Below are 18,903 nucleotides of genomic sequence, written 5' to 3' on the forward strand. Positions count from 1 at the left end.
ATTTCCCCTAAGCATTACTACGAATAGTTTAGTTACAGTAAATGAGGTACTTTTTTTTTTTTTTTTTAAATATAACGACTGAGTCTCATTCTATTGCCCAGGCTGAAGTAGCTCACTACAGCATCAAATTCCTGGGCTTGAGATGGCTGAGCCACCGTGGGACTCTTCAGAGTCCCCACAAGCAAGAAGATGCTCACCAGAAATGGACACCCAACCTTGGACTTTCTAGCCTACAGAAGTGTAAGAAATTGATTTCTCTCTCTTTTTTTTTAATTTCTTTTCTTATAAGATAGTCTCAGGTATTCAATTGTACCAACAGAAAACAGATTAAGAAAACTAACTGGGGTCGCAACTTGAAATGCTAAGTATGTGTAATGAAGGAACTCACATTAACACTGCATTGTCCAAACAAAAGCTTATAAACTTGCCAGGTGCGGTGGCTCACGCCTATAATCCTAGCACTCTGGGAGGCCAAGGTGGGCGAATCGCCTGAGCTCACAGTTCAAAACCAGCCTGAGCCAGAGCGAGACCCTAATTCTAAAAATAGTTGTACCTGTAGCCCCAGCTATTTAGGAGGCTGAGACAAGAGAATCACTTGAGCCCAAGAGTTTGAGGTTACTATGAGCTATGGTACCACAGCACTCTACAAAGGGCGACAAAGTGAGACTCTGCCTCAAAAAAAAAAAAAAAAAAAGAATCTTATCAACTCAGGCCGCAAACCTGGGAATTGGTCTAAAAACAGGGCACACTACAATAATAGTTGCTTATTTTGTGCCAGGTGTTATGGTCAGAGTATTATTATCAATATTAATCTCAATAATCTTCATATTAAGTGCAATTATTTTCTCTTTTACTAGTGCGAGATGCAAAAAAGCAACTAGAATGTTCTGTATCTTAACGGCTATTTTATAATGCTTTCCAATACTAAAGAAATCAATACTAAGTTACTGTAACTATCATTTTAATATTTAAAAGAATAGGCCAAATTCATAATCATTTAGAAAAATTATGTTTTAAAAAATCCACTGTTGGGCGACGCTTGTGGCTCAGTCGGTAGGGCGCCGGCCCCATAAACCGAGGGTGGCGGGTTCAAACCCGGCCCCGGCCAAACTGCAACCAAAAAAATAGCCGGGCATTGTGGTGGGCGCCTGTAGTCCCAGCTACTTGGGAAGCTGAGGCAAGAGAATCGCTTAAGCCCAGGAGTTGTAGGTTGCTGTGAGCTGTGTGAGGCCACGGCACTCTACCGAGGGTCATAAAGTGAGACTCTGTCTCTACAAAAAAAAAAAAAAAAAAAAAAAAAAATCCACTGTCATGTCAATTGTATTACTGGTGGCCTTGGTGTTTGGACAGGGATTCATTTTCTGGGCCTCAATCTAGATGGTTTATTTACTGTAGGTTTGCAAGTTGAGATGGAAATACAAATTATGGTGGCAGTTATTCATTTTATATAAGAGGGTTTATATTGTGTGGGTTGCACAGTAATCTTGCTGTTATCTCACTTTATCATGGTCTCAGAATGACCTTGTCTGATTTTGATGTTCTTTGAAATTGTTTACGTACAAGAGGAGAACAAAATGGACTGGCCATTTTGTTACACCATTACAAGGATCTAACAGAGGAAGAGCCTTTAAATTCAGCATCATAAACTAATTCTAACTAATTACAGTGGTTGCTTCCAAGCTTCACTGCTTTCAATGAACAGGCAGGAACTTGACCTTGAAGTTGGCCCATTATATAATTTGAATATAAGTTATTATGAATGTACTAAAAAAAAAAATTCTACTTTTAGTATAGTATAAGACACCAAAGTAATTATATCTAAAACAAAATACTCACCCTCTCTTCCCGCTTTTTGATGGTGGGCCACTTCTCCTTTCATTTCTAGGACCTGAGAAATTCCTTCCTGATTTGGGTGGACCATTGTTGCCACGTCGATTCTGGCGATCTACTGGTCTCTGACTAGAAAAACTTCTTTTTGCTATTTCTCTCTTTGGAGGTAAAACAGTCTCTCCAGCCTTTACAACTGCTTGTGTTTTCAAATCAGTATTTTTTTTTTCATCCCTCTCTCGCCTCTCATTGAAATCACTGCTTTCAGAAGCTGTTTCCCATTCTTCGTTTGCCTGATCTGAAGAGTTCTGATTAGATAAGTCTGGTGTCTTATTCCCAGAAATGTCCCCAACAATATTAACTGGTTCTTGAACCACATTATTAACAGTGCTATTTGTGGGCACTGCCACCTCATTTGTTTTTGAAGCGGCCTCCCTCTCTCTTAGCCTTCTAAAACGAGGAGGCTTATCCTGCCTTGGTGGTCGGGTAGGACGTTGCCTCCGGGGCCTCTCTCGAGCTGGGTCAAATTTTCGCTCAAATTTTGGAGGTCGTTTATCTGCTGGTATAGGAATGAACTGCTCATGTCTTCTCAGTGGCTCACCATCTTCTGTCTTAGGAGGTTCTACCTGCCTTGTGTTCCAGTGATTGTCTCGATAAGCAGGTCTTCGTAAAGTGGAAGGGCGTGAAGGACGACCGCCAGGATCCCTTCCACCACGCCTGAATGTTCCTCCTCTGCCTCTCCTTGTGGGCTCTCCTTTAGGAAGGAAGCCTGGTTTAGATTTTTCATCATCCCTCACGTAAGGTTTTTCAAGTGGTCTATTATCTATTCGAACATGATTATCAGGCTTGAAAGAAGACTGAAGTTTTATGGGTTTTTTGTTTTCAGACCGGTCCTCTCTTTTGGGAAGTTTGCCTTTACTTAAACTATCCTTGTCACTTGCACTTTCATGAATTTCACTGTCTGTGTCAGTCTCTGAACCCCGCTGTCGTCTTCTTTTAGGGACAACTTCAAAATCAGAACTCTCACTTCGCGTTTCACTTTCTTCTCGCTGTCTGAGAGGTCCTGAGGGCATATGTTCTGTTCTTGGCTTATTGTCTCTATACTGAGGATAATCTCGAGGGTGCCCTCTCCCACCCCTTCCACGCCCTCCATAAGAACCTCTGTAACTTCGGCCTCTAGAGTAATATTCACCTCTGCCTCGACCTCTGTATCCTTGATCTGGAAACCAATCTCTATCTCTAGCTTCTTTCCAATAGGTCCTAGGAGGTAAAGTTGATTCTTTTTTAACTGCTGGTCTAGAATCTGGTCGGGGCCTCTCTATAACAAAGTCTTTGCTGATGACTTTCTCAGGTTGTTTTTCTTCTTTGACTGTGGGTGCTGTGGTAGCCTGTTGGTTTAAGGTTTTAACTGTGGGCTCTACTTGAACTTTATTCACAGGTTCCAGAGGCTTCTCAGTATCTTGAGATGGTTTGGGGGCCAATGTTGAAGTTTCTGGTGAAGGGAATTTTTCCAGTTCTGGCTGAACTGGTGGTGGACCTGACTGTGGCTGAACTGGTGCTGAAGGTGGTGGGGCTGGAGGAAGAAGATCCTTCTTTTCCACCTTTTCAAGTTTTACAACCTTTTCAGTGACCTTCTCGACCTTTTCTCCTTCTTTCTCTTTCCTTTGCTCCCGTTCCTCCTTCATATCTCTAAGAACAGGCTTTTTAATAGGACCTGATCTTCTCACTGGTCTATCGTTACCCTCTTCTCTTCTGTTGGAGCCTGGCCGTGGGCCCCAACGAGTCTCTGATTTAGATTTATACACTTTTTCAGGTTTTGGTCCTTCAGAAGATCGTATAAAGCCTTCCTTTTTTGGTTTCTCCTCTGCCCTTTCTGCTGGTTCTTTTGAATCAATGCATCTGCTGGTTACCTTAGGAATGCTTGCAGATGGCTCACTTCTTGGCTCTTCTGATTTTTGAATATGGTTAGATCCATGGGAAACACTTCTTTTTCGGGCAGGCTGACTCTCTACAGTTGAAATTCGCTCTTCTTGAGGAACAGATAAGGTCTTTTGATCAGTTACTTCAAAACAAGCAGATTGATTATTTGAGTCAGTATGATGAGGCCTAACGTCTTCCACAGATCTGCTTAAAAACTTCTGTACTTCTGTCTCACTTGACTCTCGGACAAAGTCTGCTTTTGGATGAGCCTCCAACTGACTATGTTCTACAGGATAAGCAGCAATCTGCTCCTGGTCCAATGCAGCTTCAGACCTATTATGATGAGAATTCAAAAGTATAACCAACAAAGCTATCTTACCCACATATGAGAATATACCAAAACAATCCCCCTGATTTTAATTATAAAAAGCATCTTAATCTCTCTACAAAAAGTTTACCATGGAATTGTTCACCATAGGCAAAAGGTAGAAACAGCCTAAATATTGACCCACATCTGAATAAAGAAACTGTGGTAGATAGGTACAATGAAATAGTACTCAGTGATAAGAAAGAAGGAAATACTGTCAGGCTCTACAACATGGATAAACCTTAAGGACATTATGCTAAGTGAAATGAACCAGTTAGGACAAATACTACGTTGCCTCCACTTACATGAGGAAGCTGAAGAGATAAAACTCACGAAAGCAGAAAGTAGAATGATAATTATGAGGGGCCATTAGTAGGGGGACGCAAGGAGTTGCTATTTGATTCAAATAAAGTTTTAGTCGTGCAAGATGAAAAAGGTCTCACCATCTCACTATATGACATTGCGCTTATAATTAGTATTGTACTTTACAATTAAAATTTTGTTAAACGGGTAGAACTAATGTTGTCTTTTTGCCACAATTAGAAATGAATGAACTTCACCCCTTAAAGCACAAAGTTTTGATTATGCTTATATGAATTTCTAGTCCACAAAACTAATAATTTCTATCTAAAATGAAAGAATATATTATAGTAAGTCTATCCCAATTAATTACAGAAACTTACAAAACATTATAAAAATATACTTTATAAAAAAACAGAAGCTCTGTTTTTAGATCCACCTATGTGGATCTAAATTATTATAGTCAACACCAATTTTCTACCTCTTCAAAAGTGATGCTGTAAATTAGTACTCTTATCATGATCTTTGACATTTCCCTGAATTACTATTAGACAAGTGTCTCATAGTCGTAGTGGAAGGATTATATCAACACTTTAGCGAGGCTACATAAGGATGATAGATATTTTTAAATTTCTTCACATCTCATCGACAGTAAAAAACCTGCCAATTTTAGTATCTAATGCTGCATTACATCATCAAATTTAGTGCACAGTACCCAGTTACAATATGCTCTCATCAATACTGAAATGCCAGCAAAAAAAAATACGTCCCAAGATAAAAGGAAACATGCTAAATGGAAGAAAATCAGATTTATGGCTCAGTCCTAAATAGGAATGATCTTCAGGGACACTACAGTCTTCCTTTTACTACAATATTCTGTTTAATCTATCAATAATTTAAATATTTGGGTGGCACCTATGGCTCAAAGGAGTAAGGTGCCAGCCCCATATGCTAGAGGTGGTGTGTTCAAACCCAGCCCTGGCCAAACAAACAAAAAAACAACAAAAAACATAATTTAAATACTTTATTACCTTACAGGCTCAGATTCTTCTGTTGCCTTGGGAGTAGTTGCCTGCTGAGGTTCAGCATGAGGATAGGGATCTGACCCCCACATCATGCGAGGCTCAGAAAGGGAAACTGCATGATCTCTTGTGGGTCGGGCTATATGCTCAAAAGACTCAGAACTATTTGGTGACCCTTCCATCTGGTCTCTTCTCATTAATGGCTTAGGAGGAATCATTCCTATAACAAAAATTGACAAAAAGATGACATAAGAATCATTGAAAAATGAAAGCCAGAAAACTTGATAAACAGAACATACAGATTATTAATTGCTAGTTGGAATTCTCTATATTTAAACAAAAAGGTGTTCTTTTTTTTTTTTTTGGTTTTTGGCCGGGGCTGGGTTTGAACCCACCACCTCCGGCATATGGGACCAGCGCCCTACTCCTTGAGCCACAGGCACCGCCCAAAAGGTGTTCTTTTTTTAAAGAGTTAAAACTGTAATTCTCTTAAAAGATTGGTCAAAATTACACAAGGATTGTTTTGTGAATGAGATTTTATTATTGCTATTAAATAAACAGATTTTAAGAATCAAGAAAGCAGGCTGGGATGCCTGTAGCTCCATGGTTAGGGTACTGGGCACATGCTCAGCTACGAGGGAGGCTGAGGCAAGAGAATCGCTTCAGCCCAAGGTTGCTGTGAGCTATGACACCTCAGTACTCCACTGAGGGTGACAAAGTAAGACCCTGTCTCAAAAAAAAAAAAAAAAAAAAAAAAAGGTGGGCGGCGCCTATGGCTCAGTGAGTAGGGCGCCGGCCCCATATGCCAAGGGTGGCGGGTTCAAACCCAGCCCTGGCCAAACTGCAACAACAACAAAAAAAATAGCCGGGTGTTGTGGCGGGCGCCTGTAGTCCCAGCTGCTCGGGAGGCTGAGGCAAGAGAATCGCGTAAGCCCAAGAGTTAGAGGTTGCTGTGAGCCGTGTGACGGCACGGCACTCTACTTGTGGGCGGTACAGTGAGACTCTGTCTCTACAAAAAAAAAAGAAAAAAAAGGCATCAAAGAAGCAAAACCACAATAGCTCCCTAATTTAGTTTGAAGAAAACAATTATGCCCATAAAATCCAGATACAAGTGAGTATTGTAATTCTTATGTATATGATTCAAACATGAAAACTATACTATTGGTGATAAATTTTGTTTTCTGAGCCAGAGTCTCACTTTGTCACCTTCAATAGAGTGCCATGGCATTGTAGCTCAGAGCAACTTCAAACTCTCAGGCTCAACTCTTGTCTCAGCCTCCCAACTAGCTGGGACCACAGGTACTTGGTTATTTTTAGAGATGGGGTCTCACTCTTTGTCAGGCTGGTCTTGAACTTGTAAACTCAAGCTATATACCTGCCTTGGCCTCCCGGAGTGCTAGGATTATAGGAATGAGCCACCGTGCCCTGCATACAGTGATAAATTGTTAGAGAAAATTATTTTCTATAGCAAATTTCACTAGCCTACTTTCATTGATAAATATTCTACAAATGAGGGCCAGAAGTGGTGGCTCAGTGCCAAATTCCAACTTACCAGGATGAATGGGTGGAATATCCATAGCAGGCCTTCCTGACATCATTCGAGGATCCATGTAGGACTGCATCATGAGCCACCTTGGGTCAAAACCCATGGAAGCCAAATGCTGAGGGTGAGGCTGCATGGGCTGATAGAGAGGTCTGTGTGGTGGCAGAGGGACAGTGCCACTGGATGGCTGTGAAGGTACAGTTTGTGGAAGCACACCTTGTTGCTGCTGCTGCCATTGCTGCTGTTTCATTTGCTCCTAAAAAAAGAATTCATGTCTTGAGATATATGTTCCACATGACAAATTAATCAATCATATGAGAAAATAAGAGCCTATTTTGATCCTTAAGGGAAAAGTAAGAATTCAAGATATTTAAGTGAGAGGTGGCAAGACAAAAGATCAAAGGATAAATTACAATATTTTGCCTTATACTTGATGTAAGTAATCTCTCATTGTATTGTACAATCTATTTCCAATAAAAGGAAGACAGTGTCTATAAATGAGGCAGAGGATAAAAAGGTTAAGAATGTCAAGGTATGGGCGGCGCCTGTGGCTCAGTAGGTAAGGTGCCGGCCCCATATACCGAGGATGGTGGGTTCAAACCCGGCCCCGGCTGAACTGAAAACCAAAAAATAGCTGGGTGTTGTGGCGGGCGCCTGTAGTCCCAGCTACTTGGGAGGCTGAGGCAAGAGAATCGCTTAAGCCCAGGAGTTGGAGGTTGCTGTGAGCTGTGTGATGCCACGGCACTCTATCGAGGGCCATAAAGTGAGACTCTGTCTCTACAAAAAAAAAAAAAAAAAAAAGAATGTCAAGGTAAAATCCCCATCAACAAATTTTCATTAAAAAGGAAAAAAATTTCAAAGGAAATGTGTGTATTTAGGTATTTTAAGTTTTATGTCAATTTTCTCAGATTACTTAACGATGGGCCTTTACAATAGGACATATATGATAAATGTTTTTATCGTTACCTGCTGCCGTTGGAATCGTGGTGGTAAAGACTTCTGAAACTGTTTGAAATAACCAGATAATACAGCAGGCCGAGGTTGGGACCCCGAGTCTGGTTCTGTCTCATGTGTCACTGGTGTGGATTCCTTGTCACTGCGATTGCTGTCCTGTCTAGTGAAAACTGCTTCCTCTTCTGCCAAAAGAAAAGTTGAAAGCTAATGGTACTCATCTATAACATTTATCAAGTGTATGTTTTCCTGTACTGAAATGATTAGACTGAGGTATAACAGATGTTAATGAGGAAGAAAGCACCCTCAACACTCCAAAGCATTATTTTACATTCTGATGTTGGTAGTCATCAATGAAGTTACATTAAGATTATCAAACTGTGGCCGCGCCCATCGCTCAGTGGGTAGGGCACTATCCACATACACCCAGGCTAGTGGGTTTGAACCTGGCCTGGGCCAGCTAAAACAACAATGACAACTGCAGCAGCAACAACAACAACAACAACAACAAAATAGCCGGGTGTTGTGGCGGGCGCCTGTAGTCCCAGCTACTTGGGAGGCTAAGGCAAGACAATCACTTAAACACAAGAGTTTCAGGTTGCTGTGAGCTGTGACGACACACACTCTGTCCAGGGTGACATAATGAGACTCTGCCTCAAAAAACAAAACAAAACAAAACAAAAAAAGATTATCAAAACATTAGGCTGGGTGAAGTGGCTCATGCCTATGATACTAGCACTCTGGGAGGCCAAGGCAGGTTGACTTTGTGAGCTCACAAGTTGGAGAACAGCCTGAGCTCACAAGTTCACAACCAGCCTGAGCAAGAGTGAGACCCCATCTCAAAAATAGCTGGGCACTGTGGTGAGTTCCATGTAGTCCCAGCTACTCAGGAGGCTGAGGGAAGAGGATTGCTTGAGCCCATGAGTTTGAGGTTGCTGTGAGCTATGACGCCAGAGTACTCTACCGAGAGTGACAAAATAAAACTCTGTCTCAAAAAAAAAAAAGAAAAAAATTATCAAACCTTTAGATTTCCTCAAAACTGAGTTCTTATAATATAGAGACACCACATACCCAAATGCTTCACCATAAAAAATATGTATTTACTTTTATGTGATTAAAACCATTGTAAACTCTATTTTTTATTTGTTTCAATAAATTATCACTATAACTGTTAATATTAATTTGTGGTTCACTAGAACCTATGTGAAAACACAAATGACCTTCAAAATAAGCCCACTGGTTATTTACTGATTGGATTAAAGAACTAGTCCCTATAAAGAAAATTAATGTGCTTAAATCTTAAGAGAACAGGTGATCACCAGCTATCTTCACATATATATTTTGTTATAGTATTCTATACAAAGGGTGCCAATATGCCATATCAAAAGGAGAACTGCTTTTATGCTAAGGAAAACCAGTTATATTTATTCTATCGCATGTTATTTCTCACAATTACAAAGTCATGCTTGTTATAAATTCTTTTCTCAGACTAGGGATGCATTTTAGACAAAAGTTTATTTTGCCAATGTAAGAATGCATGCCATCAAGAATCACAAACCACATTTTTGAATTGCTTGCATTATATTCAATACTAAAAATATTATAAAATGGGAAGTAAAATTTTGGTGGGAAAAGAGAGCCATGAAGACTCTGAGTTAAAAATCATATGGGTCTAGTGTCAGAACCAAAAAATAGAGAGTAAACATATAGATATAACTCATTGAAAAACCTAGCTAAGGCGGGGGCAATGGCTCACACCTGTAATCCTAGCACCCTGGGAGGCCAATGTGGGTAGATTGCCTAAGCTCACAGGTTCAAGAACAGCCTGAGAAAGAGCAAAACCCCGCTTCTAAAAATAGCCGAGTGTTGTGGCAGGTGCCAGTTGTCCCAGCTACTTGGGAGACTGAGGCAAGAGAACTGTGTGAGCCCCAGAATTTGAGGTTGCTGTGATCTCTGATGCCACATCACTCAACTGAGGGCAACAAATGAGACCCTGTCAAAAAAAAAAAAAAAAAGAAACGGAAAACCTAGCTAAAATTAAATCATCAAGGAACATAGAAAATGTGAATGAAAATTAAAGTACCAATAAGTAAAAGAATTAAGTTACTTACATATAGTCACCAGTAAAAGTTAGAGTCAACACATGTATTCAGTGGCAGCATTAAGGTAAAAGTTTAAATTTCCTTACATTTCTTACCTATAGTCAGTCTTCTTACTAACTGCTAGTCAATCCGATCCCCTAAAGTTCGCTGACCTCTTTTAACACTCATCAAGATTAAAGTATGGCAATGTTTTTAATTACTTGCAGTGAATAATTTTATTTCACTTTTTCTGGTATTATGAACAACTGTCTTAAGTAATTGCATAATAAAAGCCACCATCAACATAAAAGTCTCTCTACATTGATTAATATAAAGAAAAGTTTATGAAATCTGCTAATCTTAACTAAACAAATGATCCATATGTGCCTACTTCATTAAAAAAAGAGGTAACATACTTTTTTTTCATATAGGGTCTTTTTCTGTTGCCCTGGCTATTATAATCTCCTGTATTCAAAGAATCCTCCTACTTCAGCTTTCAAGGAATGGAGCCTACAAGTGTGTGCCACCATGCCCAATTAATTTTTTCTATTTTTCTCATAGTGACTTGCGATGGGGCTCACATTGCTCTTGAACTCCTGGTCTCAAGCCACCCTCCTGCCTTCCCACAATGCTAGGGGAGAGCCACTGTGGGAGCCACTGTGCCCAGTCAACATACTCTTTTACAGTTACATTAAGAACCAAGTTTGAAGCTCTGCGCCTATAGCACAGTGGTTACAGCACCAGCCACATTACAGTGAGGCTGGCAGATTTGAACCCAGCCTGGGCCAGCTAAATAACAATGACAACTGCAAAAACAACAAAAACTAGCCGGGCGTTGTGGTGGGGCTGTAGTCCCAGCTACTTGGGAGGCTGAGGCAAGAGAATCGCTTAAGCCCAAGAGTTAGAGGTTGCTGTGAGCTGTGATGCCCCAGCACTCTACCCAGGGCAACAACTTGAGGCTGTCTTAAAAAAAAAAAAAAAAAAGGAAAAGAAAGCATGGCTCAATCCATTCCCATTCCCCCTCCCCCTTTTTACTGCAAATGCTATCTTAAAATAATCACTTTTATTTTGATTACATATATTAAAAATATAGAAGCACTTGGCTCTGCGCCTGTAGCACAGTGGTTATGGCGATAGCCATATACACCAAGTGTGGTGGGTTGGAACCCACCTGGGGCCAGCTAAACAATCACAACTCCAACAACAAAAAAAAAATAGCCAGGCCTTATGGTGGGCACCCGTAGTCCCAGCTACTTGGGAGGCTGAGGCAAGAGAATCGATCACTTAAGCCCAAGAGCTGGAGGTTGCTGTGAGCTGTGACACCACAGTTCTCTACCAAGGGCGATAAAATGAGACTCTGTCTCCAAAAAAAAAAAAAAAAAAAGCACTAACACTGTAATAAACCTGAAGCCCTTTGTAAAGTTTGCATAAGAATGAAGAAGACTATCCTACCTTTATTACAGTTGTTCTCACTTTCTTTTTTTTCTACCACAGGCTCTATAGTAGGTTCTTTGAGTTCTATTTTTTCCTCCACTTTTTCCCTTTCCTTCTCCAGCTCACATTCCTTTTCTTGTTCTTTCATGTTTTGTAGTTGTTTTTCCTTCTCCCTCTGCCGTTCTAGTTCTTTCTCTTGCTTTCTTTCCGTCTCCATTTCTCTTTGTTTTTCCTGCTCCTTCTCCAGCTCTTTTTCCTTTTCCTGCTTTCTCTCCCTTTCTCTTTCCTTCTCTCGCTCCTGTTCCTGTTGTTTTTCAAGTTCCTTCTGCCGCTCCTGCTCTTTCTCTCGCTCCCTTTCCCTAATTTCCTCTGGAGAGGGTTGTTTCTCCACGATGCCAAGTTTCTCATCTAGCCGTTTCAGTTTCTCTGCACAAGCTGCCTTCCTTTGTTCCTCCATTCTTCGCTCTTCCTCTTCACGCCGTTTACGAGCTCGTTCCACTGCTGCGGAAATTTCTGACTGTTGTCTTCGTCGCTGTTTCCATATTTCATCTTCATCAGGTACCTGCTGCTTGGGGGGAAAGGGGCCTGGCCTTCCAGGTACTGCTTGTCGATCAGGAGGTGGATGCTGAAACATTAAGATAAGATTTCACATGAGTATAAGAACTGTTTCTAACTAACACTAGGAATCATAGGCATGGAGAAAGAGGAAAAATAAAGACATACACATATACAAAAATATCAGAATTTCCCCTGATAAACATACAGATTAAAATGAAAACATATAACATGGAAAATAAATTTAGAAAATTCGCTTAACTAAGATCCAGATAATTAATCCAGCCACCCAATATTTACAGAGCACATACCTATCTGGTGTGCTCATTTAGTATTTATTGAATAAAATTAAACAATGCACAACCTCAAATTCAAAATGCAGAGACAAAGGACATGTACTGTATGAATGCTTTAGCAGCAGATACCAGAACTGAAGTGACTACGAGGGAGAAATGAAGGCCACAAACACCCAAAATGATGGTACAAGAGCCCTGAGAAAATTAAGGTACAATTACAGGGAAAAGGCTGAGAACTAAAGAAGCAGAGTGAAGAAGACAGAGGCAGTGCTAGTGACACTCAGAAGAAAAGAAATTCCTACAGCTCCGCATGACTAGAGACAGTTTTATCTTTAAACTAAAAGATCCAGAAAAACATGCCTAGAACCCACGGTGGAGAGTGGGATGAACACTTGAGTGACCCAAGTTTCAACAACAGAATTTTCATTAATACATTAAAAAACAATGACTAGGCTTGGCGCCTGTAGCTCAGCAGCTAGGGCACCAGCCACATACACCGAGGCTGGAGGGTTCCTATCCTCCCTGGGCCTGGACGACTACTACCAAAACATAGCCAGGCATTGTGGTGGGTGCCTATACTCCCAGCTACTTGGGAGGCTGAGGCAGGAAAATCACTTGAGCCCAAGACTTTGAGGTTGCTGTGATGCCACGGCTCTCTGCTCAGGGTGACATAGTGAGATTCTCTCTCAAGAAAGACTAGAAGGTCTAAAATCACTACTAGTAACTATGCAAAACTAAGCAGGGTAAAACATAAAAGAGGTAAAAAAATTTTTTAAGCATACTGATTTTAAAAGACACTAGGGTGAAGAAACCATAAAAACCACATTACCCAGTAAAAATCTTTACAAAAGCTGGTGGGAATGCCCACTAATACGTTCCTTCTGGAAGGATGTTTGGAGAACACTTAGAGACCTAAAAATAGACCTGCCATTCGATCCTATAATTCCTTTACTAGGTTTATACCCAGAAGACCAAAAGTCACAATATAACAAAGATGTCGGTACCAGAATGTTTATTGCAGCCCAATTCATAATTGCTAAGTCATGGAAGAAGCCCAAGTGCCCATTGACCCACGAATGGACTAGCAAATTGTGGTACATGTATACCATGGAATACTATGCAGCCTTAAAGAAAGATGGAGACTTTACCTCTTTCATGTTTACATGGATGGAGCTGGAACATATTCTTCTTAGCAAAGTATCTCAGGAATGGAAGAAAAAGTATCCAATGTACTCAGCCCTACTATGAAGCTAAATTATAGCTTTCACATGAAGGCTATAACCCAAGTATAGCACAAGACTATGTGGAAAGGGCCAAGGAAGGGGAAGGGAGGGGGGAGGTTTTGGTGGAGGGAGGGTAATGGGTGGGGCCACATCTATGGTGCATCTTAGAATGGGTACAGTGATTGCACTAATGTACACAGCTATGATTTAACAATAAAAAAAAAAGAAAATCCTATAAAAAAAACTTTACAAAAGCTAAAACAATGGTACAGTGAAAACATGTGACTAAATTTTTTTAAAATGAATGACAACTATCATTTACTAAGAGTGCTGTCTTACGCAAAGCACTATATCTCTGTTGCTGAATTTCCTCATCTACAACTGAAAGGCAAGTTGAAAAACCAAAATATGTAAAAGTATCTTATTTACACAGCAAACTCTGAGCAAACTTTTTTTTCAAATGAAACTTCACTGCAGTATAATTTGCGTGATACGTGATACATATATTTTAAGCGTGTACTTTGATAAATTTGGGCAAATGATACACCTATGTACCCACTGGTCCTATCAGGACAGAGAACATTCCCATCACTCCATTACCCCTCGACCTTGACCCTAAGCACCCCTAATCATAATCTTAAGTAGATTGCCCTAGAATTTTACATAGATACATAAAGTTATATTCTCTTTTGTGTTAGGCTGCTCTGACCAGTATAATTAATGGTTTTGAGATTATGTGTATTTGTAGTTTGTTCCATTTACCCCCAGAAGGTATTCCATTATAGGCACATTATTTCTTTCTTTCTTTCCTTTTTTAAGACAGAGCCTCAAGCTGTCACCTTCGGTAGAGTGCTGTGGCATCACAGCTCACAGCGACCTCCAATTCCTGGGCTCAAGTGATTCTCCTTCCTTCGCCTCCCAAGTAGCTGGGACTACAGGCCCCCACTACAACACCCAGCTATTTTTTGGTTGCAGCCAGCATTGTTTGGCGGGCCCGGGCTGGATTCGAACCCGCCAGCTCAGGTGTATGTGGCTGGTGCCTTAGCAGCTTGAGCCACATTATTTCATCTATGATGGACATGTGGGTTGTTTCCAATTTTTAGACTATGAATAAACTATCTATGATCATCCAAGAAGTCTTTGTGTAAATGTTTGTTCTTATTTTTCTTGGATAAACAGCCCTGCTGGACTTCCCAAGTCATACAGTAAATACTCATCTATGCTTCATTTATAAGACACTGCTATACAGTTTTCCAAATTGGTTATAAGGTTTCAAAATGTGTAAGGGTGATAAGCTGCTTTACATCCTTGCAAATACATAGTGTTATTAGTCTTTCAAATTTGGGGTGTGTAGCAAAATCTCAGTGTGGTTTCAACTTTCATTTCCCTAGTGATTAAAGATACTGAACATCAGGTGTCGCCTGTGGCTCAGTGGATAGGGCGCCGGCCCCACATACTGAGAGTGGCGGGTTTGAACCCGGCCCTGGCCAGACTGCAACAAAAAATAGCCAGGTGTTGTGGTGGGTTCCTGTAGTCCCAGCTACTCAGGAGGCTGAGGCAAGAGAATCGCCTAAGCCCAGGAGTTGGAGGTTGCTATAAGCTGTGATGCCACGGCACTCTACCGAGGGCCATAAAGTAAGACTCTATCTCTAAAAATAAAAAGATACTGAACATCTTTCCAAGTGTTTGCTGGCAAATTGTACATTTTCTTTTGTAAAGTAAATGTTCACAGTTCTTTGTTGGGCTATTTTTCATATTATTGAATTGTAAGGTTTTGGGCTTTTTAAAGATAGCCGAGACACAAGTATTTTGTCAGAGATATCAGAAATATTTTTCTGTGACATCTTTGTTTTGGGGAGATGTTTTTGAAAATCCAATTGACAAATGTCTCTTCTTTTTAAAAACATGCCCAAGGTTGGAGATAAGATATTTTTGTTAGTCCCAAGTTCATAAACACTTCTACATTTTCTTCTTTAGTTTTAGCTCCCATGTATAGCTTTCTGTTACTAAGTGGAGAAGACAGTATTGGCTGTGGTAAGTGTAGGTATCTTGGCAGGGCTATAAAGGAAGTCCTGTGAAGACCTTAACCATAATGAGAATCTCAGGAAAGAGTCTTCTATATTTAGAATTGTAAGAGCAAGTCAAAAATTCTTAAGAATGACATTAAAGAACGGCGCCTGTGGCTCAAGGAGTAGGGCACCGGCCTCATACACCAGAGGTGGCAGGTTCAAGCCTGGCCTTGGCCAAAAAACTGCAAAAAAAAAAAAAAAAAAAAAAAAAAAAAAAAAAAAGAATGACATTAAAAAGCAGCAATAATGCTTTTATGGCAAGAGCAGAAGGAAATGGTAGATCAAACCAGAAAAGTAGATACATATGTGAAAGTTCACCAGGCAGACTTAAACAAGGAAGTGACTGACCTAATATATAATTTTTAAAAATACTACATCTACCACAGGAAAATTTGGGGTGAAGGTGAGCAGGCAGTACAAAAGGAAAGCAAGGGGCTTGGAGCCTGTGGCTCAAGCATCTAAGGCGTCAGCCACATACACCTGAGCTAGCAGGTTCGAATCCAGCCCAGCCCGCCAAACAAAAAACGTCTGTAACCAAAAAATAGCCAGGTGTTGTGGCAGGTGCCTGTAGTCCCAGCTACTTGGGAGGCAGAGGCTTGAGCCCAGGAGGAGTTTGAGGCTGTTGTGAGCTGTGATGCCACGGCATTCTACCCAGGGCGACATAGTGAGACTGTGTCTCAAAAAAAAAAAAAAAGGAAAGCAAGATCTTTTAAGAACCTGCTGTAATTGCTGTGCACAGTGGCACACACTATAATCAGCTATTTGGGAAGCTGATGTGGAAGGACTGCTTGACCCCAACAATTCGAGACCATCCTGGACAAGACAGCAAGACTCTTTCTCAAAAAACAAAAAAACAAATCCCTGTCCATCCAAACTACAGAAATATAACAGATGACAGCAAGTAATCAGTGTATGAATTTATTTTAAAGATAAAGGTAACATAATTTGCTGATAGACAAAGCTGCATAGAGGGTAAAATAGAAGAATCAAGAGTAACTTCCAGGTTTAAGACTGAACACCTATGTGAAAGATAACGCATTATCTGAGATGCATAAGACAGGAGAAGAACCATTTGTATATGGCGTATACAGGAGAGGTGTGTTATAGTTTGGACAATATTATTATTGTTAATTTCTGAGACATCTATATACCAGAGATCCAAATGGAAATGCTAAACAGACCATGGAATATATAACTCTTTCTTTTTTTTTTTTTTGAGACAGAGCTTCAAGCTGTTGCCCTGGGTAGAGTTCCGTGGCATCACAGCTCACAACAACCTCCAACTCCTGGCCTCAAGCGATTCTCTGCCTCTGCCTCCCAAGTAGTTGGGACTACAGGTGCCTGTCACAACACCGGCTATTTTTTGGTTGCAGGCCCGTTGTTTGGCGGGCCTGGGCTGGATTCAAAACCGCCGGCTCAGGCATATGTGGCTGGCGCCTTAGCTGCTTGAGCCACAGGCATAGATCCGGAATACATAACTCTTAATACCACAATAGAGCTTTTTGGGCTAGAGATGTAAAAATGAGTGCCAATTGCACATAGAAGAGATCCCCTAGAAGGACCAAGGAAGGAAAAGGGAAGGGGGAGGTTTTGGTGGAGGGAGGGTAATGGGTGGGGCCACATCTATGGTGCATCTTAGAATGGGTACAGGCGATTGCACTAATGTACACAGGTATGATTTAACAATAAAAAAAAAATAAAAAAATAAAAAAAGAAGAGATCCCCTAGGAAAGAACGCACAAAGACGTCAGAATTACAGAAAAAATACAAAGTGAAGAAAGAAAACAACAGTGTGGTATCTCAGTACCAAGTTAAAAAAAGTATTTTGGGTGGCGCCTGTGGCTTAGTAGGCAGGGCGCCACCCCCTATGCTGAGGATGGCGGGTTCAAACCCAGCCCCGGCTAAACTGTAACAAAAAATAAAATAGCCAGGCGTTGTGGCGGGTGCCTGTAGTCCCAGCTGCTCAGGAGGCTGAGGCAAGAGAATCGCCTAAGCCCAGGAGCTGGAGGTTGCTGTGAGCTGTGTGATGCCACGGCACTTTACCCAGGGCCATAAAGCGAGACTGTCTCTACAAACAAACAAAAAAAAAGTATTTTAGGAATAATGGACAACTATACCAATAAAGCTGAGATTTAAGTAAGATGCAGACAAGAGAACTAGATTTGTCTAACTGCAAGTTATTCCTGACTTTGATAATATTTTCAAAGGTACAGTGGGAGTTAATGAAAAAATGAACAACACAGTCAATAGTACACATAGTTGGCTAAAGTAATTTTGCTGTGATGGAGAACAGAGAAACAGAGTAGACACTGTGGAGGGTTGGGAGGTAAGGCAGGTGTTAAGGAGGGTTTGGTGCAGTTTTTTGTTTTGTTTTCATTAAACAAGGGAAATAATATTTTTCTGGGTGTTAGAGGATGGAATCCAGGCAACAAGCAAATGTTATCCTTAGTAGCATGGACACCAGGAAAGAAGTCAGAGTCTATGGGCAATGAAACGAGGAAAACAGTTATCTCCTAGGTGCTTTTCATTTTCTTAGTGAAATATGCAGCACACTTACCAACTGAGAATGAAGAGGAAGAAACTACAAGGTAAAGCTGATAACTGTTTCATACAAGTTATAAACAAACATCTGATGCCTTTCTATCATAAGAAAAAACTCAAAACATATACACCGTAAACCAGTATTTAGCTAAAATTTACCTGCTGTGCAAGCAACTTTGGAGGTGGTGGCAGATGTGAAGATGGTCCACGTTCCTATTACAAAGAAAGGACTGTTAAAAAATAATCAGATAAGAGTAAGATATGCATTGGAAATATTTCCAAATGTACTCATTTTGTCAATGAAACTCAAGAATGCTTAAAAAGCCGTGGTTCCCAACTTTCCTAATGCCGTGACCCTTTAATACAGTTCCTGTGGACAGGTTGAGAACCCCTGGCTTAAAGTAAACCATCTTTGTCCAATTTCTCTTAATAAGAGCACATCACTCCCTGCAATCCTAGCCCTCTGGGAGGTCAACGTGGGTAGAATGCTTGAGCTTAGAACTTTAAGACCAGCCTGAAAAAGAGGAAGACCCCGTCTCTACTAAAAATAGAAAAACTAGCTGGGCATTATGGTGGGCACCTGTAGTCCCAGCTACTCGGGAAGCTGAGGCAAGGGGATTGCCTGAACCTAAGAGTTTGAGGTTGAGTTGAGGAATGCCAACGAGACACTCTACCCAGGGCACAAAGTGAGACTCTCTCTCAAAAAAGAATCACTCTGCCATTTTGATATTGTCAGAATTTCGAATTTTGCAATCAGTAGAATTTTGGTATGGC

General features: G+C 40.7%; 1 protein-coding gene across 13 annotated transcripts in view; it reads right to left on the reverse strand.

The window, feature by feature from the left end:
* The window catches only part of PRRC2C (proline rich coiled-coil 2C), a 122,574-nt gene that overhangs the window by 57,361 nt on the left and 46,310 nt on the right, over nt 1-18,903 (reverse strand). For all 13 annotated transcript variants that reach the window (XM_053607570.1, XM_053607565.1, XM_053607561.1 and 10 more), the window contains 6 exons: nt 18,289-18,342; nt 11,464-12,070; nt 7,946-8,115; nt 6,989-7,235; nt 5,446-5,656; nt 1,837-4,080 (listed from right to left, as the gene is read on the reverse strand). In XM_053607570.1, the coding sequence (XP_053463545.1) occupies nt 1,837-4,080; nt 5,446-5,656; nt 6,989-7,235; nt 7,946-8,115; nt 11,464-12,070; nt 18,289-18,342 (3,533 nt within the window). The remainder of the gene's footprint in view (nt 1-1,836; nt 4,081-5,445; nt 5,657-6,988; nt 7,236-7,945; nt 8,116-11,463; nt 12,071-18,288; nt 18,343-18,903) is intronic.

Source organism: Nycticebus coucang, chromosome 10 (genome assembly GCF_027406575.1).
Source record: "Nycticebus coucang isolate mNycCou1 chromosome 10, mNycCou1.pri, whole genome shotgun sequence".
NCBI lineage: Eukaryota > Metazoa > Chordata > Mammalia > Primates > Lorisidae > Nycticebus > Nycticebus coucang.